The following is a 27,745-nucleotide window of genomic DNA, read 5'->3' on the forward strand; positions in this document are numbered from 1 at the left end:
AATGAGAGACATCACATCATCTTTGAGTGCAAATAGATGGCAATAAGTCAAGTGCAAGACTGAAACTGCCTTTGTTTACTCACTGAAGAGACTTACTTAAGCAGGGGTTAAGAACATCTTCACCTGTCATTACTCTGCGGTTTAATTTTGATACTTCTCTCTCCAACTCTCGCATCCAACGACCACGACCCACGTCGAGTCATTCGATTTTTCACCTTTTCCGTCTGGTTTCTTCTTGATTCTAGGCACTTCTGTCCTTCTCCATGATGGGGCAGCACCGCGAGACTGTCAGCGGCCAGCTCTCCGTTGGGGACCTGGCTGTGGAGATGAGCCCAAGCAGCTGCGGAGATGAGCCCAACCAGCTGCGGGGTGGCTCTTGGAGGCCGTTACTCTTTGCTAGAATTTCAGAGTATTTCAGGTATCCAGATGCTCACAACATGCCACTCTCAAGCGATCGGAGGAATAAGGGCAAGGCTGGATTATCCCAGGTCAGCTCTAGGACAGCACAGCATCTGCTGCAGATGCAAGAAGGGCCCTCGGTGCTTTGGAGGATCAGTGGGAGGCAGCCAGCTGTTGACCACCTAATGCATAACCTGTCACAACACTGAGAAAACTCCTCCTCAGCAGGCTGAAACACATCTCTATGTGATTCTCTAGGCTTAAAAATTAGGAGAAAAAAGCACAGCTCTGCAGAGCCAGGAGTGGAGCTGGTCAAGGGAAGGATGGACTCCTGGCTGGCCGCTCCGCTGGTGCCACCTCATCCTCCCGCCAAGGGTGCTCCTCCCCGCCAGCAGCCGCCCTCGGATGGCAACACGAGAAGCACCGTGAGGCTCAGCACTGGTGGCAAAGAAACCGTGTTATCGGCAAGCAGCGGGATCAGCTCCGTCCGGCTTCACAAACCAGCCGCGACAGACAAGCCGCGCGACGCCGATGGACGGTGGTGGTCACCTCTCCATCACCACGTGCAAGAGGAAGAAAACGCAGCGACTGATACCACAACTCATCGTGCAGTGACCTGAAGGGACGTTTTAAGCAGTAGCACAGGTTTTATCTCCAGCTAAACAAAGATTTATTGGACTCAGTAAGCCCAAGGGAGAAACCATGTTTTCCAAAGACTCTGCAATCCTCCAACCAGTAAATAACTGCCTTCCCGTGGCTCGGAGAGCTCGGGTCCAGCAACGGAGACCTGCAGCTCTGCTCCTGGAGTGTGCCGTCCCCAAACACCTCTCGAGCTCGGGAGTGACAGCGTTCATCATAAAAAGCACCAAAGATGGCAAACAGGCAGTCTTCGTTGGAGGAGGAAAACGAGTGCTTTCCACCCTCGGTGGGAACCTGGGGGTTGGGGATGGTGGGGGCGATGGGAGGGGAAGGAGAAGAGAGGGGGAAAAAAAGGCCATAATACTAAAGAGTCTTTCAGGACTCATTTATTCGAGCAGTGCCAAGCAAGCTCACTGATGCAATATTTTCTTCCCGTGCTCCGAGCCAGGGCTTTGGGATCTAATAAATCATCTCTGGCCGCAGCGACATTAAAATTCCAGCCCAGTCCTGAGTTAGATGAAAGGAGGCCGAACGCCAGCAAGCTCGCGGAGAGGGGAGGGCAGGCACGCGCCCCTCCGAATGCGCACACGGACGGCTCCGCGCGCGGGCAGCTCCCGCTCCCGCTGCAAGGCTCAACCTCCGCAAGCAGAATATCAAAGCAGCTTAACGCGCCGGAGCCGAACGCGCCGCTTCGGCAGAGCCGATGCACGTTAAACTCGGATATTAGGTCCAAAGCACAGCAAAAAAAATAGACTGGGTGATTTACAGAGCTGGTACAAGCTGGGGAACCGTTTCCTACGCTTCTGAACGGCTTTTGTAGCCCTGCATCAGATCACGTTTTGGTAGAGGAAGGCAGACCTCTGTGCTGCATCACCCCGACGGCACACAGTGTGGAAAATAACTGCACCGGGAGAGGAGAAAAATTCAATATTTAATCTACAACCACGTTTCCAGAAGTCAAGCCACAAAATTTTAATTTATTACCTTCCGGCTGCAGCAATACGACAACAACAAATATCTGCCCACTTACTTGCTGTGCCAGACAAAAGAAGGTGGGGGGAAAGGCAACACATACCAAGTGTTTTGTGCAGATCATGAAGCAGTATTGGAGCCTACTTTCAATCATTTAATTGAACCACCCGGGGATTTAACAGGTATTGAGTGTGTGGAGTGCAAGTATGTGCAGAGAAAAGCAAGCAAGGCTACAAATTTGAACTGCAAATGGTAGAAAACGTCATGCAAAAAAAGCCATTTTTTATAGAATCGCTGAGATTTTAACTTACAACCGAGAGATTCCAAATCGGCACCTGATTTTGGGTGCTAGGAGGCATTTTTTTCCTGTCGTTTCATTAAGCACCGCAGTCTCACGTTCATGCAATCATAAGGTCACCCTCCAGCTCCCTGGCACCGAGGTGGCCGAACCGTAGTCCGTGGAGAATCGCTGACCCACTTAGCGATCGCTGACGGCTTGTGGAAACCGCTGCCACCGTCCTTCACTCCCAGCAAGCAAAAAAACTGATTTAACAGTCTTTCCACAACTGCTAAAATCGGCACGGAGATGCTCTGACATTACAAGAGGAGGAGGAGGTGGGGTGCTGGATGGAAGCAGGGGGAGGGAGGTCCCTGAAATAACATCTCTGTAGAGGGGCTTCACAGCATGAACAACATCCATAGCAGCAGCCTTCTCAATTGAGAATATTGGATATCCTGAGATAGCAAAGAGGAGGGCAGGAACAGTTTCAGGGGGTTGGAAAGCAATGACACTGAAAGAAGTCAAAGGTTTGATGTACGGCAAATCCAGCATGACCTTGCAAAGTGACCTAGTGGCATGGAGACCCGAAGTGCTACATAGGTCATCTGAAGATGGCCAGTGTGATCTTTGACTGCACGTACAGAGGTTCACGTCATGCAACAAGGAAAGCAATGTCCTTCTTTAACACGACACTTGGAAAGAGCCTAATACACCAGGTTCAGCTTTAGACATATTAGTAGTTGAATGACTCAGATAAATTTGAGGAACATCAAAAAAACATTTGAGAAACATCAAATTGTCATCAAGAAACAGAGAAGACTGATCTACACAAAAAAAAAAATGAAGAGAACGAAACACACATGCAATAGTAATGAAGAAGACAGAGCCAAATATCCATGTGGAAGTAAAGGGGACATTTCAAATGGTCTAAAAGAGCTCAACCTTGACTGCAACAATGAAAAAGAAAAAAAAAAAGTCAGATTGCTTATAAACAAGCAAAGCCACCAAAAAACAGAACCTCATTCTATGATACGCAAAGACTAGGAAATAATACCAAAAGGTTCACACTCTCCAATTTAAGTCCTGCGCACATGTTCTCAGTGCCCAAATCGCTGGTCAGAATTTGTTCACGCTGTGCAAGACGGAGCTTTGATAGAGCTCGGGCTTAAAAATAAAGGTTATTTCTTCCTCCAGCGTGTGAAGAAGTCCAGACTGTATGCTAGTAAACGACAGAAGGAACGGATGCATAAGAAAATGTTTAATTCTCTTTCACCTTCTGTTTTCTTTAAACTAAGGACTGCTTTCTTCTTGAAAACGTATTACCAAGGCCACCTCTGTTCTTTTTTTCCTCTAGTCTTTTTTCTTCTCTGCCTTATGCATATTCTCTTCAGCCCTAGTCGTGCAATCTTTTTATTTCTTTTCCACTATGGAAAAACCCAAAACCGATACCGTAGCTCAGAAATGAGGCGCAGCGTAAAACACTTGCAGGCACTCACCGAGCGCGCGGGATTAAGAGGCACACAACAGGCTCGTTCAGGAAAAGAGAAGTTTTGCTTGCTTTTCAGATCCAGGACCATTCCGTCTTTTTACAATATACTTTAAACTTTAAAGCACGTAAAACCTTATACAAACAGCTCCGATACAAAACAAGGGGCAAACAGTATTACCCCGACTTTCTAGGAAGCTGCGTGAAAGGTAGAGGTTGTCTGGACAGGTCTCCAAAGCAGCCGAGCTTCTGAGCAGCTGTAACGAGATGTTATGATTTCCCCTTCCATTTTCTTGAAAGCTTTACAATGCTCTTAACGCCGAATTAGGGTCCGCTCCCCGTTTCTAACACTAAACGCACGATAAGAAGACTTTTATGTTGAAACTCAGGGATATTACACCCAAATTTCAGTGTACCGAGACCTGCTTGGCACAGGGACCTGCATATGTCCATATCTGAGTGCCCTTGGACAACCTACCTGCACATCAGCCAATGGTGCCACCATGCACTGGAGAACTTGAGCCCAAAATACAGCCTGTAGCTATTGCACGTGCTGATAAATAACCTTAATCTCACCAATAACCCTCTGCTTCCTTCTCCATCACTCCCCAAACGACTAAAAAACCCAACCAAACAAAAAACAAACAAAACCCAAACCCTTGTCCCTCATTTCCATAGGGTTTTTACACTTCTGATCCCTTCAGGAAGCTCCACGAGTTAATTTTTTACAAAGATAGTGAATTTGCCATCGTTGAGCCGCTAACCTGAGCGCTGAAATTCAATCAGCTACCGACCCCGATAAAGTCAGCCAGTTGCTCGGTGGTTACTCTACAAAAATTACGCACTTAAACATGTGAAGTAACAAGGCTCTACAGAAGTTGGAGCTCGTCCTCTTCCCAGTCAAGTACGATATTCCTGCCTGCTCGACACACACCCATTAATAAACATGAAGAAATGCCAGAGGAAAAATATTCACTGTACCCACTTCATACATTTTTAATCGCCCTGAAATCAATTCAACACCCTGAACACAGTTTAAAATTTACCGAGCTGGTAAGCAATGGATCACCTAATTAAATCCCAAGACCGGCGAGCACTCCAGCCTGCTCTCCTTCGGCAGCGATGCCATTCGCCTAGTGCTCCTTGCACGCAAACATGCTGAGGAATGCCAAAAAGAGGAAAAAAAGGAGGAAAAATATCTAGTTCATCCTCTTCACATACAGCTGCTCTAAGAGAACTTGGTTTTCTTGGCCAAAGCACTAATCTGTTATCAAAGGCACAGCCTTCCTGGGGAATAATACAGCAAAAGTTTAATTTTAAGTTAACAAGAAAGGCTGAAATCAAGCCTGGAATTGTCTTTGTCTCACAAAGAGTATGCAGAGCAGGATTAAAAACCGACTGACAAAATCCCATCAGACCATCCTTCAGCCTCCTCCAAAATGGGAGGCCACCGGCTTCCAACACACCAATAACTTCACTGAACAGCACAGCCGGGTGCGTAAATTGGGTCAGATTAGGATAAAAACACAAGTGAGAGTCGCACACCTCTCACCCTGCCAAGAAAACCGATGACCGGAGGGCAGATGAGGCCGATTCCCTCTGTTACTCATTATGGCAACACAAATGTTGCGGCTTCACCTTGCGAAGAGCGACAAAACGCGTGCTTTGGGGAAGCAGGAAGGTGGGTCATGTAAGGTCCTACAGTGAATCCCGTGGGATTTGCTGGACAGGGACAGGGATTGCTGGTCGAGCAGAGTCAGAGGCAGATGCCTGCGTGGGTCTTGCGGCAGACTGGGATGTCTGCAGTTCGCCAGCCCAGCTCACAACGCTGCTGAAAGGATCGGCTCGCACAAATCCTTACCCTTGGCCGAATCCCTCTGCAGGATCTCCAGGTCTTCAGGCACGTAAGAAAATACCCAGCTGATGGCTTTCCAGCAACATAAACAATATAATTAATTAGTATATTGACTCACATATTCGTGCAGCAGCCACAGCCATCACATCACGTCTTAAAACTGCAAATGTGTTATGCGATAAATCTCAAAATTATGTTACTCTCACGTACTTCTTTCAAACATCCCACAGAGAAATTGCCACTTGAAGAAGCAAGAAGACCAATTAAATTGGAAAGCAAACGAATCCAGACCCTGCAGGTAGCATAAAAAGGTGCCATAGACCCAGGCAGACAGCATGCTTTTCGACATAAAAATTACAAAGCCATTAGACAGGACTTTTCCCCAAATGATTAAAAACTATAAAACTATTCTACGCTTTAAGCTGAAGAAGCAGCATGGATTAGTTCAGGAAGAACATCTATGAAACATATTGCATCTTGCAGCAAGACCAGAGGTGAAGCATAATTATGATTCAGAGTCTTATTTGCTTTAGGCTACTCTTCTGCTTCCCCGAAACACTTTGGCGAACCTCATGCAGGATCAAACTTGCCGAGCGGCTCCCCTTGAACATTTATTTCACATTAGGGTGCTGTAGAGGCTTCCTACAAGTGCCTCTGGGCAGTTTAGGTTAATCCACATTAGAAGTGCAACTAAGCAGACCCCAGTTGCCCAAAGGCCTTTCATTAAAGGCATCGGGGTTCTTCTGGTGGAAAGAGCTTGGTGCACCCATCCCCATGCTGGTGCTGGCCGGCTGCACCAGGCTGAGAGGGTGGAAGAGAGATGCAAGCAAAATATCTGGGACAGAGTGAAAAAATTCTGGGAAGGAGCAACGCAAGGAGCAGTCCCTCAAGAAAGGACCTGCTCTTGCATCTCAACTTCACTCTTGGGCCATTTTATGTTGACTTTTCTTGGACTTGTGTTTCATTCAAGACTTCCCAATATCATCACCACCATTTGTATTTAAAGCAGCATTTTGAAGAGTTAGAGCACAGATCAAAAGAAACATGAAACACATTAAAAAACCCATGTGAGCAGTAGAAAGCTTCCAGTCAACAGAGGCAGAACAAGCAACCTGCTTAGCATACAACGTTTCTTGATGACAGCACCTCACAGGCATACTCCATGACCTACCCCACCATCCACCAGCTCCTGAAGGACACGGGAAGGTTTGGGAATCTTCTCTATAGCCCTTATTAAGGTGCTATCCTCCTTTTTGAGGACTCAATTCCCTTGCCCGCTGCCACGTTGTCACAAGCTGCACATGCCGGTGCTTCCACTAGTGAGATGGAAGAGGTTGGAAGAACCTCTTTGGAGGCTGGAAGACCCTGCGTTGCTTCCGACCAGCTTTCCTCACTAGTCCAAACAAACTGGATCGGATGGCCTTGAGGACAGACCGCAGTGAGTGGCACCAGCTGCAGGGACTAGATTGGAGCAGGAAAAGAAAATGTGGTGTTTGAGAAACGGCCAACGCAGCTGGCTGGCAGCGGGCAAGGTGGCCATGTTTTACTCATGGCAGGTGCATTCAGACCTAGAAAGAGAGTTAACATCTTGCTTTATCCCACATACACTCACCTTTGAAGATGCATTTGCTGTTTCCTTCCCTCTCAGGGGCTGGGCACATAACCTGGACAAGATATAACCTCTCTAAAACTGCTCTGACGGTTTTGGCAGACCCGCAGTAATTCAGATAAAAATGCCCAGCATGGGACGTACGACCAAGCAGAGATCACTTTGAGTAGCTGCCTACGTCTGAGTCAGTTGCCAACACACCTCTCACTGTCAGAGAGGCACAAGCACTTCTAGGACCCGATCCAATGTCTCGTAAAAGAAATGTTGAAATTTCTTGCCCCTTACTCCCTCCCAACAAATAAGCAGCCAATTTGGTATCTACTTATTCTCTTTACTTGGTGGGCTAGTGAGAGATGCTGATTTGAAAATAACAAACAAGTGAAAACGAGAAGAAAAATCAAATTAAACCAGATTATTTAAACCAAAAGCAATGTATTCAATACAAACATTCACATTTAATACTCAAAAGCCACAAGACAGCAGGACTTAAATTGCCATTACCCTGATTACCATCCTGGTTTTCTTTCTGTGTATATCCCACCTCAGTTTTATCCCTTACGGCTAGAAATTAATGGCTTATGCATGATCTTTAAAGACAAAAATTTAAGGAATATATATGCTATACCAGGTTTGGGGTAAAAAAAATTGAACTCTGAAGTGAACAAAGAACATAGCTTAGGGCTAACAACCTTTACCTCAACTTTATTACACTTCACTAGTGTTTTCGATTTCTGTGTCTTGCTTAATGCAGAGCTTAGAATAATTTTTTTTCCAAACGTAACTACTGATACTAGACATTTGCTTTGAAAGCGGGTTTCCTTCTTTTCCTCTCTTATTCCTTCCAAAAGGAAATCCGCCATGCAAAATGTACAACTAAATAACATGGAAACAATCCAGGGCGATTCACATAGAGGGCATTTTCTGCAAGTCCTCGAGGCTCCCTGTACTACAGCGTTCCCGGCAGTTCCCCCCGGTACTGCAAAAAGATGAGACATTAAAAAAAAATTTTTTTAAAAAATGATATCTCAAATCAAAATTTCAGGATAGGCCCCATAAACTCTGTCTCACAGTTTGCTTATGGGCTCTGTCAAGTGAGAGGCTCCAAGTGAACCATCCTCCTTTGAGCTGTTGGCTGATGGTGGGGACTGTGAGAGTCCTTAAGCCTCCAAACCTGTGATGAGCTCTTGGGACCTCGGAGGGGGGTCACATAAGAGACAGGTGTCAACGTCCCTTCCAGATCTAGCAGCATCACATGCTTTAGTTTGTATGTTCAAAGCAAATTGAGCAGTGTCTACAAACTCCCTAACTTCATAGTTCTGTAGAAAAAATCTATCCTGTTGGTCTGCACTAAACACCCTCCAGAATAGCTTGTGATTATACAATAAGCTGATATATAGCTTAAAAAACCAAGTTAAAGAATTGTAAATGAAGTCTATGCATAGAAAGAAAGCCTTAGACGGGCATATCTTTGCATTTCTCATGTAAGAGACATGGCAACTTTCTTCTCGTAATTGTTGCGACCACCCTCAAGAGCGTCCTGCCTCCGATATTTAAAGGACAAGACTTGCAACATTTTTCCCACTTTTGCAATAAACCTTTATGTCTTCTGTTAAATATTGAGATGAATTCCTATTTAAAAGAGGCTTTGTAATTCTGTTTGCCTAGGAAAGACGACAGCTCTTAGCTTGAACGCTTTTTAACCTACCGTCTATCTTGGGACTGCATGGGAAGAATTCAGCCCACCGACACTTGACCTCGGTTGTGCTATGGGAAAACCAAGCACACATACGGTTCGGCTACGGCGTTGGTGTGCTACGTTCAAACACACACAGCAGCCGCTTGAACCTTCAAGTTCTCGTGTTTTCATTGACGTTCCCCCAAGGTCATCTTCCACATCTGCCACTCATTTCTCTCCATTCACCACAAATTCTGGAGGCCACAAATGACTGAAATGCTACAGTTTGGGATGAAACCGGTCTTGGGGGGCCATCTACCATGACCACCACCGAAGCTGGAGCAAGGTGGCCAAGGCAGACAATAGTCCATATATATATGTAAGTGCATAGGATTCCCTCTGTGATGATTAACGAGCAGATTTTTGAGAGAGTAAAATTTACTTAGAAGATAATTTCCTCTTAATGTTGCCATTTGACTTATTCAGCATACAGTCACGTCCAACTCATTCGTTTAAAATAGAAATCAGCCTTTAAAATTCTTCCAGAAAGGTCACGCTACAAGCTCTGTACAAGCCGCACCTCAATATTTAAAGAAAATTGTCTTACCAAGTGGCAGGAAGGCAGCTTCTAAAACACTTGGGATCGTTTGAAAGCTGAGAGAGAAGATCTACATTGAAGGGATATTAATGCAGAGTTTTGAACACACAGAAAGAAAAGTGAAGTGAGAAAGAAGTAGACTTATTCAAAACCATCCATGTGCTGGAAAGCACAAAATCCCTGTTACTTTCTAGTGCAGGGAAATAACTGTGCCCTCATGAGCTCATCCGAGCACCCAGTGCTGCTGCAATCTCAGTCCTTCGCAGGATGGGGGCATTTCTGAAGAGACTGTTATGCGCGGAGAAATTTTTTCTAAGCATCTAGTGCTTTGACTGTGAGACCAAAGTTCCCCTGAGCTACAGCAGCTCCCACAAAGCAGCACGCATAAATTTTACAGGGGAAAAAAAGAAAGCGTGAATAAAAAAATGGGGCAAAGCCTCTTTGAAGAACTCTCTGCTCCATGGAGGATCACGCAGGTCTCCTCATCGCAACACAGCCAACTGTACCGATCTCCTGGCAGAATTATCTACCAAAGTCGACGGGAATATTTAGTAAATGAAGTGGCTGAGACACTGATATTCATTCCTATTTGCTGTTGACTGCTTTACTCTGCAAAAGCACTCTTCCAACCAGTTTCGCACTTTGGGGAAAAGTCAACACAGACAACTCGCAATGCAAATATAAAGAAGGAAGCATTAATGCAAGACAGCGCTTAACCGCTAATTACATTCAACAAAATGTTAGAAGCAGGGATCTTCCAAGGCTGATTTTATAAGGTGCTTACAAGATCAGAGGAACATCTGCTGGTAGACATACTCCACAAGGAAGACTACAGATAAACCCACGCTGAGATGATTTTTTTCCAAAGCACCATTTCCCCTCTCAGCCAGAGTCTCTCCATCTTAGTACATTTTAGCTCGTCATTACTTATATAATTACGGCAAACATATTTCAATGCCTTTTTCAAGCACTAAAGATGACATTGCTAGACTATTCACTCAGTTCAAAAGATGGACTTCAAACTCAGATATCAGGCTTGCTGTTCAGCATCAGATTAAATCAAGCAATGCATAACATAAAAAATGTAGATTAAATCACCATCTACAACAACAACTGCACGTTCTCCAAACGACTGGCTCTCTCCTGTGGGATCCTCACTACATACGGCAGGATTATTCTGGCATGTGCACCTACGTGGCTCAACTCAGTCTTGTAGGCAAGCTTTCCAGTTCGCACCTGATACACGGTTTGTTTAGAGCTTTTGGTCCTTTTCTTTCGAATTCCCAGGGAATCCTCTTCCTATGAATTTGGGTTCATTTCTTCTCTCTAAACTTACTGCATTGGCTTTGCTGAAGAGCTTTTCCGGCAAGTCGCGTTCCCATCGGGCTCCCCGACGCGAACAGTTTCTGCCTTAGTTAAGTGATCAACTACTCGTTCACCATCCTGTGCTCCAACCGCGCGAGACGGACGTTCCCAAGACACCAAACCTACCTGTATACGCCATGTTCTTGGGGTTTCCGTAGGGAGCCCCAGGTTGAACGGGGCTGTAAACAGGGTTCATCGTGGAAGACGGGGAACTCTGCGGAAAAAAGGAGAAAAGCACAGGTGAGAAGCCGGGCTTAGGCTGCCCCAAGAGCAGTCTTCTGCGCAAAGGCAGACTTAGGTATACTTCACGGTAGCCTCACCATGTTATAATTCGAGACACAAAGAGCTGCAAAGAGAAGGATTTACAACCAGAGGTGACAACTAGACAGCATATTTAATAATTCAAGTTTCAGATATCTCAGTTAATTCCCCCGACCTCTTCACCGCTGCCTACTCTGCCTCCAAACATACCAGGAGCAAAGCAATCCTGCACGCCCAACCTTCAGGGGGGCTCGGGGGTCACGATCCCACTTCCAGCAGGCAGCGAGCGAAAAGGAAAAGCCACTAATTCACCCACCGACTTGGGCTCCCCTTTGGAGGAGCTGATGCTTTGGAGGAGACAAAAGCCACCCCAGAGAAGAGCGGACCCTTCGGCAGCTAGCGGGCACGAGGGCCGGCTCCTGCAAGCTCGCACGGCACGGTAGGTCCTCCACGCCGCCGCGGAGCCCGTCGAGGAGCTTGACGAAGATTTTAATAGCGCTTCCGTTGATCTAATAAAGATGATTAAACAGTGGCGGGTTATCTTCTTTCAAGTTTTATTTAGAGGAAAGCAAGTAACCTGGGAATTTGTATCTTCCGACTGTCAGTTAAGCAACGGCTCAGTTAATTATCCTAACGAAGCCCATTCCCAGTTCTGATTAATGGGAAAATCAGCCATTAAGCTTTATTAGGCAACACATTTGTCTCTGCGGCTATCCAGCGACGATTCCAAACACGAACCCCAAACGATCTCGCTTCAAATTGTGGGAGGTTTTTTGCAATGGATTATTTTACAGTTCATAAAATAAAACCATTCTTTCCAAACAAGTCTCTCATGATTGATGCGCAATTTGTTAGATCATTAACTCCTTCAGCTTTACTTCAGGATAGTAAACAAGTCAAATGTTAAATGTTAGCAACAATTGACTTGACAACAATTACTGCTTAATTAATTAACTTCCCTCCGAACCCAAGTTAGCACAGAAGGAGCAATTCGCAAAGCAAAGAAAACCACATTTATAAAGCATGCTGGAAGAAAACGCTACAGACACCAAGATGCCTATTACAACAGCAGCCAAGGCAGAAGTGGCTTCAGCAATGCACAACATAGTTCTTTAAAAACATGAAAATCAGGGCAAAACTTGATGTACGCGAAACATTATGGCTGGGGATTTGCATGGAAGCATAAGGATTTTATGGGTCCCAGAGCAGCCGTAACTCGGTCCTCCTACCTGCAAGAAGGATCCAGAGATATCGGTAAGCCTGAACCACGATGAACGCGCGTGGTACTGCTGCCGGGGCCACGGCACAGGCTCTCCTGGCTTTTGTGCTTTTAAATTCTTCACGTGCACATATGGGTCCCATTAAACACAGGTGCCATTTCCTGGTGGCACATACAGAACACGCTCACATGTGCACCTTAAACGGCGCACAAACAAATACTGTGTGCTTGCATAGGCAATATGACAGCCTAACTCTCCTTGATTTAACCACAAGACTTTTTCTTTTGCAGATGAAGACTAAATGCAAAAAACATTTACACTGAGAACATCGATTTTCTTTTCCCTGGTGAGAAAGAAGTTTGATTTAAGCAAAAACACCACATCTATCGTACGCCACATTTCTCTCTACAAATCATCAGACAAAATGCATCAAAATTTAACACAGGGAAGAAGTCACTTCCCTCATCCAAAACCTGTAGGAGATGTTTCAGCCCAAGCAGGTATTTTTTCGGTAAATTGAACCCATCTGCACGGAGATGGTTCGACAGGAGCGCGGTGGGGGGAACGGGCTGCCCAGACGTGCCAGCACCCCGCAGTGCCCGGGGAGCTGCACCTGCGCCACTCCAAACACGGGCCAGCAAGCCAAAACCTCCTCCTTTCCATCTAAACACCCCGATGATGCCTCCTTCGATGAATATTTTTGCAATTCACATCATCCCTCCGTGATTCAGATTCCACACCGCTGGTGGGAATAAGACACAAGGATATCTGGAACTTTTAATAGTCGTCAAACGTTCTGACAGGGAAAAGCACTATAAAAACCACGGTGGATGTGTCTACGTCAACAAAAACCTTGGTGCAATCAGAGATGATCAGGAGATGAAAGCGTTTTGTGCCAAGGCCCCTGCAGCTACACTCTATGCAGCTTGAGGGTCTCCTTTGGACTAGACTTAGCCTGGTCTTCTGGACAGAGTGTCCCCACCAGACACGTGGTTTGCAGCTGTCTATAGGACCATCACTGCTTTCCACCTGTGTGTCCCCCGAGAGGTTGGGGTACATGTGATGGGCACCTGGAGAGAAGCACACCAAAACCACTCTGAACATTGAAACAACAAGGCAATAAGCGGGAGTCACCTCAGAAGCACCATACTGCTCTCAATTAAAACACTGATAACATACGTAGCCTAAGAGTTCCCACCGGTACGTGATGCTTAGCTAACCAAAGACAGATGCCACAAGCAGGACCTGAGAGAAGAAGGAGAGAAGTCAGAGCTGCAAAAACTTCTTGGCCCTAAACAACTGTTAAATCACAGTAGGACTCCTCAGCCTGGACAATGGCCCAGCAAGTCTTCCTCTTTGCCACGTATCCCCCCCAGACACTTCGAGACAGGCTGCAAGGACCTTTGATCCGAGCCCATGGAGGCATCTTTATGTTCCCAGGAGAAAAGTCAATAGTTCTTCAGCATGCACAACAAACCAGGCTCCGTTCTCAGTGGTGTGCCTTGGCCCTCCACCAACAGCAGGGTCTTACCTCGCTCTCCAGAGGAAAGCGGGGCCATCGCAGCCTTGCCCAGAAGAGCATACAGCCCGGTCCTACAAGAACAACCACCTAAGCCCAGAGCTGACTTAACTCGCTAACCTGGTGGAAAACAGTTCACGTGTTACTGGGTTTGGGGGGAGAAGTTTAGCAAGCTGGGTTGGTTCTCCACCAACTCCAGAAGCAAACCTAGAGCAAAACAACGAGCAGGAGAGACAGCCTTTGACCAGGAGCAGGGAAGGAGACCTTCTCAGCCCAGCAGCCTAAATGCACCTTGAACGTATGTGGGACGGAAAGCCCTTCACCAATAACTTCTTCCTTTAAAGGACAAAGCAACTTTTGCAACAGCAATGAATTGCTGATGCAGGTGGTACGTTGCCTGGTCACCCGTGTAATGCTGCATCCTCATATGGAACAACGACGTAGCGACTGGAAAGCTTTTATCTAACTGCTAAGCACAGCACAACCATCACCGAGTGAGAGGGACACAATGCTAACGGACAAAAAATAAAGCAGCAAAATCAAATTAAAAGGCAACAGACTTGGTGGGACTCAGCAGACCTGGATTTCACGCCCCAAGCCGTTAGCACCTAGGGCAGGTCACCTCACCCCACGAGGGTGATGCTCTTACTTGCCTTGTCCATCGGACGGGATGCTCTCCCGAGCAGGGACAGCATCATCCCCGCATTTACACAGTGCCTGGCTCAATGCATGATCTCATTTGCGTTCTTCTGGGTGCAAAGGGTACAAATAAATAACAGTTTGCTGAAAATTACTGCCTACATTTAGCACACAGTAAGTGTGGTACGAAACAGGGAAAAAGAAAAACAACCTCTTTAATTGAGAACAATGACAAAAATGCTTTTTTAGCTGAGACAAAAAGATCGTAATCACATTAGAGGTTTGAGTGGGCTGTGAGGAAGAGGCTTGGGCTTCCTCTCTGTTTGGTTTGCAGGGTGCTATTTCCAGCCAGCAGGAAAGAGAAGATGTGAATAGAGAGATGATTCTTTTTTTCAGAGAGATTATTTTCTTTCTTTTTAGCATCTAGCACTAAAACACATTCACATAAGCTTCCAATACATCCTGCAAGACAATACTATTTAAAAACACATTTTAAATTCATTACAGGCACCGCATTGTGGCCTTTGAGAAGCTACACTGAAATGGGAATAACACGGGATTAGCCAAATTAAACCTCCTTCGCCACAGTATCTTGCAGCACTTGCTCATGGTCATGAATACACAACAAAAAGCCTAATAGAAACAAATTATAAACAGAAAACACAAGCGTTGCTCTATCGCATGAGGCTTCCATAGCTTTTTAATCCCCATGACAGTGATGCTCAGTCGCTGAGAAGCTACCGAGACCACATCAAGTAGCTGAACTAGTAAGATCTCCAGCAGGAACGGCGTGGGAATTAGCTGCTAGCAAATAGTCTCAGGATCCTTTCTGGCTGTAACCTGGTTATGTTTTTATCTATTTTATCTGTCCCGTGAAAGTGCCTGACGTGCCTCCATCACGCTGGGAAGTTGCTCCAGATGAAGGGGAAACAGAAACGCAGGAGAGGTCAGCCCATGAGCCACCACCACACCACTGAGCAGGCCAACGTGTCCGTCAAAGAGAGTTTCCATGGGGGATCAAAACCAAACAAAAAACGACAGAGGAACACCCTGAAATTACTATAAATGCAAGACAAAAGGGAAATCTCAGCCTGTTATTTTTCTCCGATGTTTATTTTGCGCATTTGAAAACACTGGGTGTGCAACCAGCTTCACTGCTTCTCCAAGTCCTTCAGGTCTCAAGTCTTCCAATACCAATGTCCATGGGTAATTTTAGACACGAGTGGGCCAACAAATGTTAGCATGACCATTTCTATGCACACATTGGTGGAACTGGGATCTTACACGCCTTTCCGTCCCTGGTATGTAGAAATCTAGGTATTGCCCGTAGAAACAGAGGGAGAGAAAGATGACACTGAAGGAGCTCAACAAAATTTGAAAACACAGGAACAAATTTGGCACGCAAGATTCAGGAAGGTTATATTTTTCATTTTCTTTTCAAATTAAGTGAATAAAGTCTTGATAAACATAGTGCTACAGATAAATATATTTTGTAGTGTCCTTAAAACTGACACTAACTGAAAGGCACATCTTTCGGGGTTCTCAAAAAAATAAATAGTAAATCTAAGTTTAAGTAAAACTGTAAAGAAGAGAGTAAATAATGCAAATGTGAGCTCTTCTGGGTAAGAGACACCTACCTTGCCTTAATCATTTGTGAAACTGGGATGCAAGGCCTCTTGAAAGACTCGTTTCTTATATTTGCTGTTGATATATAGTGGTATTTCCCCCTCTGGGTGTCTGCACATACATACCAAAAATTTATTTATTTCACATACGAAAGCAGAGAGTCAAATACTAGAGATCATGAGCAAAGATAAAAGACAAACCCCAAAGATACATTTCTTCCTTTATCTGCATATCCCCTCTTTAAATTCATTTTATACAAATCACATGCTAATAGTATTCAGCCCAAAACCTCTTTGAACACGAAGAGACCTCCTGACCTTGCATTACACTCAAATTCCAATAACTTCCCGACAATTCTTCAGTTAAGTCACTTGCAGCTTGACCCTCACTTGGGAGCCACCAAACAATAATTAAATTAATTTCCAATTCCTCTGCTTAAGGTCGATTTAGGCAAGCTACAAGGCTACGTCTCACCTTTCCCCAAATAAACCTGCGGGGACAGTACGTACGGTCCCAGAGGTTCATTTAATATGATTTACTACCACACACTACCACACACTTGCTGTTTACATGGTATTACAGTAACTAAGCGTTGATTGAACACATCAAGCGAAGCAAAGTACTTAACCAGTTCAAGATCTTACAAAAAAAAAATCAGGTCAAAGTTGATCCAATTTTAGATAACCTCCTATTAATAAATCTTATAGTAATAAAATAAAATACAAATAGAAACAGAATCAATTTAAATAGGGAAATCAAGGAAAGACCAGACGCCACAAAAAGTGTAAGGCTCCATCTGGCAGTAAATGATTAATGGTGGGTCTTGTCTGTGGAGCATGTCTACTTTTGCTGTCCCTTTGATTATATTTCAGCTACACCTTGATGTTTATACACACCTAGCTAGGGCACCACTCTGGAGCCTGAATAGTCCTTTCTTCCTACAGTTGTCCCCACTGCTCACCCAAGACAACACAACGGCCTCACTTCCCAAGAAAACTTCAGCTCTGCTCTTGCTTTACTCGGACAACTGCAAACTCCAGCTCCCCAGCGCCGAGCAACGTAGCACGCTGCTTCGCAAATTCATGCGGCGGCAGCAGCAGAACTGGCGTCCTTGCCCTCAAACCGTCCCACCGATACTTCTGTCAATTTTAAAATTCAGTTCCTATTGCCATCTTTATTCATAAAATGCCCAGGAAGTGCTAGCTAGCAGCAAGAAGTTGTTCTTCTGGGCTGAGAAGACGTTCACTGTTTCAAAGGCAAGATGCTCCGCACAGTTTTCTGCTATTAAAATTCTGAATTAGATGAGCTAGTTTAAACCATATCCCCTCCGTCTGGGAGGCTGCAACTTGGAGAGACTACAGAAAGACAATGATAATATATTTGAAGCATGACCATCACCTGATGCAATCATGGACGTTCAATGTCGAAACACTGATGGTGTTTAATTCAGCAGTACACTTAATGCAGCTGGTTATTACTGCAACGTCATGTGTGTACAGTCTTTCACGTACTTGTTTGCAGCTCTGGACATGAATAATCTACATTATTCATTAGTTCTATTGACAATTTATTTTCTTTGCAGACATTTTACATCTCACCACTTCAGCAGTCAGAAAGACACATGTATTTGTACCAGAATAGTCCTAAGAGCCCCAGGTTGAGCCGAGGAGCCAACTAAAACGCTGGCCCCTGCCCCAAAGAACCCAGATCAGGGATGGAGGTGGAGAGCTGAGACAACTGGAAATGCTCCCAAGGCTGCTGTAGAGCGAGGGATTTCCATAAAGCACTGAACATATTAAATCTCGACGAGCAGGTATGAGAAAAGCAGGAAAGACTGGATATTTTAAGTATCCCACCAAGGCCAGTAATACCCATCTGTGCATGGGGGAGAGTGAGGCACAGGCGGGTGACAGGGACTGGCTGGGAGTCACCTAGCCGAGCCCGTAAGGAGTCACGTTTCCGTCATCCATTGCCCTCTCTCCGATAAATAACTAAACCCGCAAGCATTTCATCGGAGAAAAGTCTGACATCCTTAATGGGAACAAGCCCTGGTGCCCTGGTCGTATTAAAAATTAAATGGCTCGTTTATAAGCACAAAGCCGCTCTTGACTTCCAAATTTACTGAGCTCATGCTGCCCCAAAATAAATACTGAGGCACGGAAAAACTTGACCTTTCGGGTGCTGAAGTTTATGTTCTGCTAAAAGTCAAGGGATCCAAATAATTTGACGATTCAATTATGCTAGATAGTGTATAAAAATATAGCAGGGAAAATCCTTGTCCTGAGAAAACAAGAGGCCTACGAGGAACTACAATTAGTCGTTGCACTCGGTAAGAACAAACGGGCGCTTAGTGAGTCCAGACGTGGTACAGAAAACCAACAACAGCTTGTGTGCCGTATTATTTGAATTAAGCAGAGCTTATAAAAATATCCTTATGGGCCTCAGTAAAACAGAAGCCAGTCTGCCTACAACAAAACTTCAGCAACGAGAAAAGAATTAGGCTAACACAACCGATTTTATATTAAATAGTTTGCTTCCAGAGAACACAATGTCTGTATGAAGATGAATTTTGCAAGATAAATTCCTTGCCTTATACATACAGGACAGATGGGTTGCACCAGCAGGTAACCAATAGATTACTTATTTAAATACATTTGTTTATTTTTATAAATGGCAGGAGGACCATGAGCTCCTATTCTGGAAATAACAAGACTTTTCAGAAGATTCAGTTCAGTTGTCAAATATGAAGGTAGGGTGACCAATATCAAAATACTGATCTACCTCTTGATACAGCATGTGTCCAGCTTCAGATGTGCAGGGACCCCAACATGAAGATGTGCACGCAGCTGTGGAACTGCAGATCTCAAAGAGAAGTAAAACACATTTTGTGTCCTCTGTGCCCCTAAAACCATTCTCAAACCACTTTCTTGAGTTATTTCTACTAGTTTGAAGATGGGTCCCTGGTTAACAGCTACATTTCTTTCCTTTTCAGATTCATTTGCCTTGAACTGACAAGGGGCAACAGCCCCAAACTGCAGCGTGGGAGATGCAAGTTGGCCATGAGGAAAAGCTTTCTGATGAGGAGCAAACTGCAGTCCAGAAACAGGTTTTCCAGAGAGTTTTGGGGATCTCCATCCGCAGAGCTTTTGAAGACTGGTCTACACAAGGCCATGGCCTACCTGATCTGGTGCTGGTTCAGCCCCACTTTGACCTAAGGGACCAGATGACTCTGGAGGTCCAGTTCAACTGACGTTTCTAGGACGTGATCTCAATCCCAAAACAGCTTGTGCTGTAAACACTCATTTCTCAGATCCCTATCTCCTGCCACAGTCTCAGGCCACAACTTTCTGGATCTTAGCCATAATTACTTCCCAAATAGCTTTCCAAAGGCTTAGGCCTTTCCCAGTAGCCTCAAGTCATACGTTTCCTTGATACTTGGTAGGACACCAGAAACCCTGGGCTGGACGGGGAAGCATTCACACTTTCATCGATTTCTATGCTATCGCATATCAGTAAAACAGACAATTTAAAGATGCCTCACAAGATCATGAAAACATACTCACCACATTAGCTATGATACTAAACAACCCAAATGATCATGGTCCTTGCCAAACAGTATCCTCCACTTCAGTTAGGCAGACAAGAACAGGTTTTCTAATGGGATCTAACTGATATTATTAATCAACTTAGCATAGAATTTGACCTACCATAAAATTACTGAAAACGGTTAGAAAATTTCCCTGGATTATAACTATCTATCCTAGAACACAATGATTGTTTTCATCCTTTCACTGTAAAAAAAATCAAAATAACATTCTCAGTTATTTTAATTTCCTGAGACTTCTTGAGCTGCTTCAGACCTCTCACCAGCAGCCACCGCTCCTTCTCCTATGAGAAGCTAAATTTCAGTAGTCACACACAAATTGCCTCTCTGAATACTATTTTGTGACTAGTTTTATATTACTAATAAAAATAGACTTCCCCTCCTCCAAGCGTTTTAAAAATAATAAGTAATTCATAACATTAATAATAATAATAATCTAAAATATTAAGTAAACCACTGCAGCTTCTTTTCATAGACAACAAAAAGGCTGACGGAGCTTGGTTAGGCGCCTCGCTCAAGGTGAGCAAACCCACTGTGCTGGGACCCAGCTTCAGCTCCTGGGCTCAGAACGTGCTGCCATCGTTATGTTATTTTTAATACGGAAGACCCAAGTACTTAAGTGTTTCAGAGAGGCAGACCTCCACCTCAGACGGATTACAGAGTATCACAGAATCACAGAAGGGTTGAGGTTGGAAGGGACCTCTGGAGATCCACATCTCTCTTGTACTGGGGAGCCCAGCACCGGACCCAGCACTCCAGGTGTGGCCTCACCAGGGCTGAGCACAGGGGCAGGATCACCTCCCTCGACCTGCTGGCAACGCTCTGCCTAATGCGCCCAGGACACCACTGGCCTTCTTGGCCACACGGGCACCTTGCTGGCTCGTGGTCACCTTGGTGTCCCCCAGCACCCCCAGGTCCTTCTCCGCAGAGCTGCTCTCCAGCAGGTCACCCCCAGCCTGTCCTGGTGCCTGGGGCTGTTCCTCCCCGGGGCAGGACCCTGCACTTGCCTTTGCTGAACTTCACGAGGTTCCTCTCTGCCCATCTCTCCAGCCTGTCCAGGTCCCTCCGAACGGCAGCACAGCCCTCCGGGGCATCACCACTCCTCCCAGTTTGGTGTCACCTGTGAACTTGCTGAGGGTGCACCTGTCCCTTCATCCAGGTCACTGATGAATAAGTAGAACAAGACTGGACCCAGTATTGACCCCTGGAGGACACCACTAGCTACAGGCCTCCAACTAGACTCTGCGCCACTGGTCACAACCCTTTGAGCTCTGCCTTTCAGCCAGTTCTAATCCACTTCACTGTCTCCTCATCTATCCCGCACTTCCTGAGCTCGCCTATGAGGATGCTATGGGAGACGGTGTCAAAAGCCTTTCTGAAGTCAAGGTAGACAACATCCATCGCTCTCCCCTCATCTACCCAGCCAGTCATCCCATCGCAGAAGGCCATTAGGTTCATCAAGCATGGTTTCCCTTGGTGAATCCATGCTGACTGCTCCTGATCACCTTCTTGTCCTCCACATGCTCAGAGATGACATCCAGGGTGAGCTGTCCCATCACCTTTCCAGGGATGGAGATGAGCCTGACTGGCCTGTTATCCCCTGGATCCTCCTTCTTGCCCTTTTTGAAGCCTGGAGTGACGCTGGCTTTCCTCCAGTCCTCAGGCACCTCTCCTGTTCTCCATGTCCTTAAAAGTAATTTAAAATGTGCCGCAATAAGACAGAGAAGTATCACACTGGAAAAGGAGTCAAAAGAGAGACTATGGCAGTGATTTGACTGTGCAGTTCCTTGCATTTAGCATACCCAAATCACAGCGGTTACATGAACTCTCGTTTTCATTTCAGCCTACATTATTACATTTTTTTCTTTTCCATTGGGTCAGACTAAGCTGTATTAACCAATTTCTGACAGAAAATTTTCAATATCAGGGAAAAAAAATCACATTATCCTCACAGACGTGTTTTAATTTACATTTTGTTCAAAATTTCCAACCACTACCACTAATTACCTTCCTTCAGTTCTTGTAATTACTCCCCTCGGTATGGCAGAATCACTTTCCAGCCATTTCCTGAATATTGAAAGCATTGCTCCTTCCCACACGCTGCAATAGGATAAAAATCTAAATTTGCTTCTGAATGGATTAGGCAATACAAAGTTGACACACAACAGAAATACAGTATGTTTCTGGAATTAAAATCCAATGAGGGCAGAGATGTCCTTTTAATAATATATGGGACAGAACCCTCTAGGCTTTGCTTGGTGAGCATCCAAATTCACCTCGCTGCAGGTTTTGACTACGTGATTTATTACGTGATTTATCAGCCACAATGGTTCCTCACTGTCCTCTAATGATCTCCTCACAAGTCCTCTTCTCTGGCAGCGGGCTTTCTTCTCTGGCCAAGGCTGGAAACCCCAGGACAGCAGCAGGAGAGACGGAGCGCTCCTCTGGCACCAGCCCTACCCCACCAGTAGACAGCACACCAAATCCCTGCCTGTCCTCTCATCGTTTTGGTCCTTCTGCTGCAAGGATAAAGACAGGGATACAGAGACTGGCAAAAATGAAGATTAACTGCACATGGAGGGGATCAATCCTCCGCAACGGTCCCTTCTTCCTTAACTGCAAACTTTGTTCTGACACAAAGCCGGATCGGGAAAGATGAAGGAGAACACCAGCTCAATCTGTTAGTGGAAACGGAACTTTGGCAAGAGGTTTGTCTATCATCCTCTTTTTGTAATTAATTTTGCGTTAGCAAGAGGTACCGCATTAACGAACCCCAGAAACTGCAAGTCTTTCCTACCCACGGGACGGCACACGCTGGCATCAAGTCTTTCCTACCCACAGGACGGCACACGCTGGCATCCTTTCAGTAGGTTTGGAAAGCTCTCTACAAGGATGGAGAACAACAACCAGATCGATGTCAGTCTTGGTGTGCCTGATGCTACCGAAGATCAACGCCTGGCTATTACATGCTGCAAAAGTGGCACCACTTAAAAAAATACATAAAAGAACCCTACGGCTTTCTCAGATGAAAGTCACCAAGTGGTGAGCAAACAGAACTCAAGTTCAGAAAATAGGAGATTTGCATCCATCATGAGCAGAGTTCAGGCAAAATTGAAAAGATGAAATAAATTAATTTACTTAAATGCTAAATACTTATTTAAGCACATCCACCTCTCAAGCATCCAAGTCAAGTGGGATACCGGATGGTCTAGAGGCTGCTCCCCAGCCCCTCAAAAGGTCTGCCAACGCTTTGAGGGAAGACTAAGGACCACCAGACCAGCTCCTGGTCCCTGCTATCCCTTCATCCCCCCGGTTCCCCCAGCCTCACTGCCAACACGGCTGAATCGTGTGGCTCTTCTGGGCAGCGGCACGTGGACGAGGGGGAAGAGGGACAGAGGGACCATCTTCCTCCCTGCCACAGCCCTCCACCACCACAAATGCCCACCTGTTTCTACGCAAAAGTCATGGCTGATCTACTTCTCTATTACATATCTCACTCACCTTGTATTTGAACTATCCTCATTACATAGTGCTTCTTTTAGAGACTCTAACCAAGCCTAAGACTCCATGGGTGGATGCTGCAGAAGCTCTTGCTAGGAGAGCATTTCCCCAGAGCATCATCAGAGGTGGGAGCAACACAGAAAGCATGCTTAGGCAGGATGACCATCATCTGAAGTCTTTAAACGCCGGCCGCACGTCCTCATAAAGCTGCACCGTGTCTCAGACACAAGTCAGACACTCAACACAGAATCACCAGAGTTGAGGAGCACGTGCTCTACAGGAGGCAGGAGAGCAACATCTACGAGCCTGTAAGATGACTCTATACTGCACGTAGCGTGCAGTCAATCAGAATATTTGTTTCGTAACCGCTGTAAAAGCCAAGTATTTTCCAGGCTGCCATTGCAGAGGATTTTTCAGTGCTTTTTTTCACCTAAACAGTCGTCGTGTTTTTCAGTGAACATATGCAGCACAGGAGGCCAAAAACAGGAGTGCTTTTGCAGCTCGTGGAAAGAAAAGGGATGAAAGGCCACTGCAAGCCAGCAGTTCGCACTTTTCCTAGGTTTCTAGACTTTTCTCCCTTCTAAGAGTATAGTGGTATTTTCAAACAATTGCAATTACCACAATTGTTCATAAAAGTAATATTAAAAAAGATAACAAGTTCAGTTGTCGGAAGATATAGCACAACATGAAAACTCAAGAGGGCATCTAGCAATGATACCATTAATTTAATTCACAAATCTGTCATTCACATTAGCTTAGGCTTGAGGAATGCCAGAGCCTCTGTACAGAGAGCTACAATGACTCTCGATTTAGCAGTGATAAAAATCTTATTTTCTATCAATCAGTGTCCCTTTGATGCTATGACTCCCGCGCTGGAAAAAAAAAGAGTCTAAAAGCTTCAATTTGCCACAGAATGGCTTAATTTCCTGTTAATCCCTATCATGAGAAACCAATTTTACAATTTAACTGATTCAGTGATTTAAAAAAAAAAAAAAAAAAAAAAAAAAAGAAATCCTACAGTCAACAGATTACTCCAAATCTTACACACATGCTGCCACCGCCGCTTAGATTGCCTCGGCAAAATCTGTTTAATTAGAGCTTGCCTAAGCCTTCTGCATTTTTAATATAATTTCTGTATTATTATAGGTGTAAAGGCAAAAGTTTAACGGAAGGCAGAACGTATAACCTTTGGCTAACGGCCTTCTGCAAAATCAAGGGAAATTAAACTTTAACATCTCCGGCTAGGTCTTAGCGCCGTAAAACAGAAACAACACATCAAAATATGCACTCACTGCTGCCGTATGTAGATGCACAGTAATTGGTAGGTCTCGTTACTAAAGGCGACACCGAGCCCAGCAGCTGCACACCTCCAAATAGGTGTGTGATGGATACTGTCTGCTATTGCCTTGATTTGCTGCTGCTTCGCAGCGCAGCTCCCCGCAGACGGGCTCGTGCCTGCCACGAACCCAGGTGCAATCCCCACCAGCGTCAAGCATCCAGCTACGCGTTCAGGCTGGGGACCATACCTTGTACCCGCTTCAGGGCAAAGCCTAGTTTTTGCACGCTCTGCAAAGTGCCTGGGAATATGGGAGACAACCCTGAACACCTGGATTTACAGCTTTGCACTCCTCACTTACACATTTTGGGGAAAAAAAAACCAAAAAACAGGCCCTTATTTGCAACCAATTTGTGACACATTTATTTCCACCCTGACAAAATCACTTTGGCTCATAACAACCTTTTTGCCATCATTCTTTAAAACAATTCCGTTTGCATCTTAAATTAATTCTACTTTAATCGATCATCTGGCAGGTACATGCCATCTATTCGAGTGACCCTTTCTCCAAATTTTTCTCCTGCTCGGACGACGCTTGCATCGATATTACTGGATTTAATAGCTGGATGTAATAGCTGGATGCGGCTCCTCTGCGAAACCAGCCCAGAGGTCTGGAACCAGCATCATGCAGCAAGGAGCATCCCAAAAGTTGCCCCCCTTTTTTTGGTAAGGAAATAGATTTCTTCCACTAACTTTAAAATAATCTAATTATCATTTTTCAATCCACAATATCTATATAAATTTTTTCATGCCTATTAATGCATTTGCATATAACGGTGCACATGTTTAAAAGGGAGAGCGCAGCGACTGATACGCCATAAAGCATCTCAAGGGTAGATATATCGGAGGGGGAAGGCGTCCCCGCAGCACTGGGGCTCCACGTCCCCCTGCCAGCACCCACCAGATCCATCCCGCTTTGCAAAGCGCTGCAACGCCGGGGTTCAGAGCGCGGCACGGGAGCATCCAACTCCTTCCAGCGAGGCTGAAGACTGCATGAATGCAATGAGAAAGCTTTCCGGGGCAGCACTCCAGCTCTGCCCTGAGGCAATCCGATTGCCAGGGGCAAGCAATTAACCCAGCGCGTACCTTTAGCATCTAAGCATTTTGCACTAAATAGGAAAGATTTTTTTTTTTTTAATGATTCACTTCTGCAGAGAGAGGAAAACCCCCCAATCGTTTTCATAGGAGGATGCAAAGTCTTGACAGGGCAAAGCATCTTTCCAGGCAGCTGCTGTCCCCGAGCTGCCTTCGCTCTCACCCCCTCTTCTAGCTGCAACCTTCAGCTCCTGCTATCAGCTGCCACCAGCGTGTGGTTGATACAAATGCTAAATCCTCCCAATTTGCAATTCACCGTTGCCATCCGATTTGGAAAATCTTCTGCAGAGCTGGTCTGGGGAGGGGGAAAAGGAGGAGAAACGTGCGCCTGAGAGCGAGCTGCCGAAGCCGTTGGCAAAAGGCAGCATCCTTGGCCTCTCACTCCTTCGGCATCGCCGTCGCGCTGCGGGCAGCCGGCCCGTCTCCCTCTGAACAGCCCGGGCGAAGCGAGCCAACGCTTCCAGTTCATATCACAGCAAACAGATGCTCACGGCGAGGTCTTCTTACGGTACGGGACTTGCAAAACATTGCAATGATCTTAAAAATACTGTGATCAATGGGAAAGCTGGTTACATGAGGGAAAAAAACCCACTAATTAAGGAACACGAAAGGACGGGATTGTACACGCAGAGGAGGAAAACACAGAGGTGTGGGAAAGCGCTACAAAATGCAGAAGCAGCAAGCGGATCGCCAGGTCCAAAAGCGGGAACAGAGGCGGCTGAGTCACAGCAGCTATATTTGGTATAAATCCAGATGAATCATGCCTAAAATAGGTTCGAAAAGTACTGAGAAAAAGGAAATTCCATTGCAAATATAAAGAGCTAGTCTCAGAGTTTAACGCAGCAGCAGAGGCTCGGGGTCACTAGCCTCCAAAGCTAGTGAAACACTGGAGTAGCTGAGAAGGATCTTTATTAAACATAATCCTGGAATTACAAAAGAGAAACGTAAGAAACTCCATTTCCGAACTTGTAATCCAGAATTCAACACTTTCTTGCACTAGAACTAGCTTGCTTCTTTTTTAAGGTGGCCCAGTGCTTTTTCAGAAAATAAAATAAAAGCAAGAGCAAATAAAGAGCGTTACAGAAAGGTCTTCTGAGTACACCCAAGCCAGAAGAAGCTTAAGAACTCAAGTTTCCCCAAAACATCGGGCTTCGCAAAAGCACCATGGTGGCAGCCGCCAGGTTTGCCCACCTTCGAGGTGTCCTTTCAGCCCACGACCTCGGGTACCTTCTCTCTGCCACCTTCTTTCACCGCGTCTGGACAACATCCCTTCGCCAACCCGCGCTGGAAGAGTGCAAGCCTGGCTTGTGGAGCAGTTCTTCACCCAATAGGGACAACCAAAGCAAGGTGCTTGTAGACTGGCCCCAAAATAATTCAAATATTCACTTGTTTGTATTGGAAAAACGTTATAGCTTGCCTGGAACCAAGGAATGGTTCCTATGTCTCAGCCAATGCAGCAAGCCGAGTGCTGGTTAACTGCGTGATTAACTTGACTCTATGCTGGTACTTCCTCCTAATTCGACAGTTGCTTTTGGTGGAGAAGATGTATCTTACATATTTCTGGCATACAGATATTTGGCCCTCAACAGATCACTATTATTATATGGTTTTGCTCCTCTTCAGCCCATTTGGACAGCTTAGAACTGGTTATTTTGGGCGTTGCTCCCCTCTCTCTGTACCGTTATGACCATTTAAGTCATTGGAGGTGCTCTTCTCAAAAACCTAAACTTTGAAGGAAAAAGTCAGGGGAAATTCATGCAAATGCAACTGTTTTGTTCTGTTCTCCACAATCCAGAAGACACAGGACCCTGGGAGAAAGGCACATCTATGGACACCAGTTGTCCCCAAAGGATGTCAGCTGCCAGATGGGTAATGAGCACCTAGAGTTATCTTGGTAACCTTAGTCATGCTTACCCAAGTAAACATGGAAACAGCAAGACACTTGCCTTCTCCTTCCTTACCACAACTGTCAAAAAAAGTAGTTTGGGGTTGGCGATGGATGAATCTCCTGTACCGTCACAATGTGTTTTTAACCTACGCAGCTGGTTCCTCACAGCTCGTGCGAG

At 45.4% G+C, this 27,745-nt stretch overlaps 1 protein-coding gene across 1 annotated transcript in view; it reads right to left on the bottom strand.

The window, feature by feature from the left end:
* FAM168A (family with sequence similarity 168 member A) overlaps positions 1-27,745 on the bottom strand; it is a 168,130-nt gene that overhangs the window by 67,272 nt on the left and 73,113 nt on the right. The window contains exon 3 of the mRNA XM_064505235.1: positions 11,005-11,092. Coding sequence (XP_064361305.1) covers positions 11,005-11,074 — 70 coding nt within the window. The 5' untranslated portion in view covers positions 11,075-11,092. The remainder of the gene's footprint in view (positions 1-11,004; positions 11,093-27,745) is intronic.

Source organism: Dromaius novaehollandiae, chromosome 1, assembly GCF_036370855.1.
Source record: "Dromaius novaehollandiae isolate bDroNov1 chromosome 1, bDroNov1.hap1, whole genome shotgun sequence".
Lineage (NCBI taxonomy): Eukaryota > Metazoa > Chordata > Aves > Casuariiformes > Dromaiidae > Dromaius > Dromaius novaehollandiae.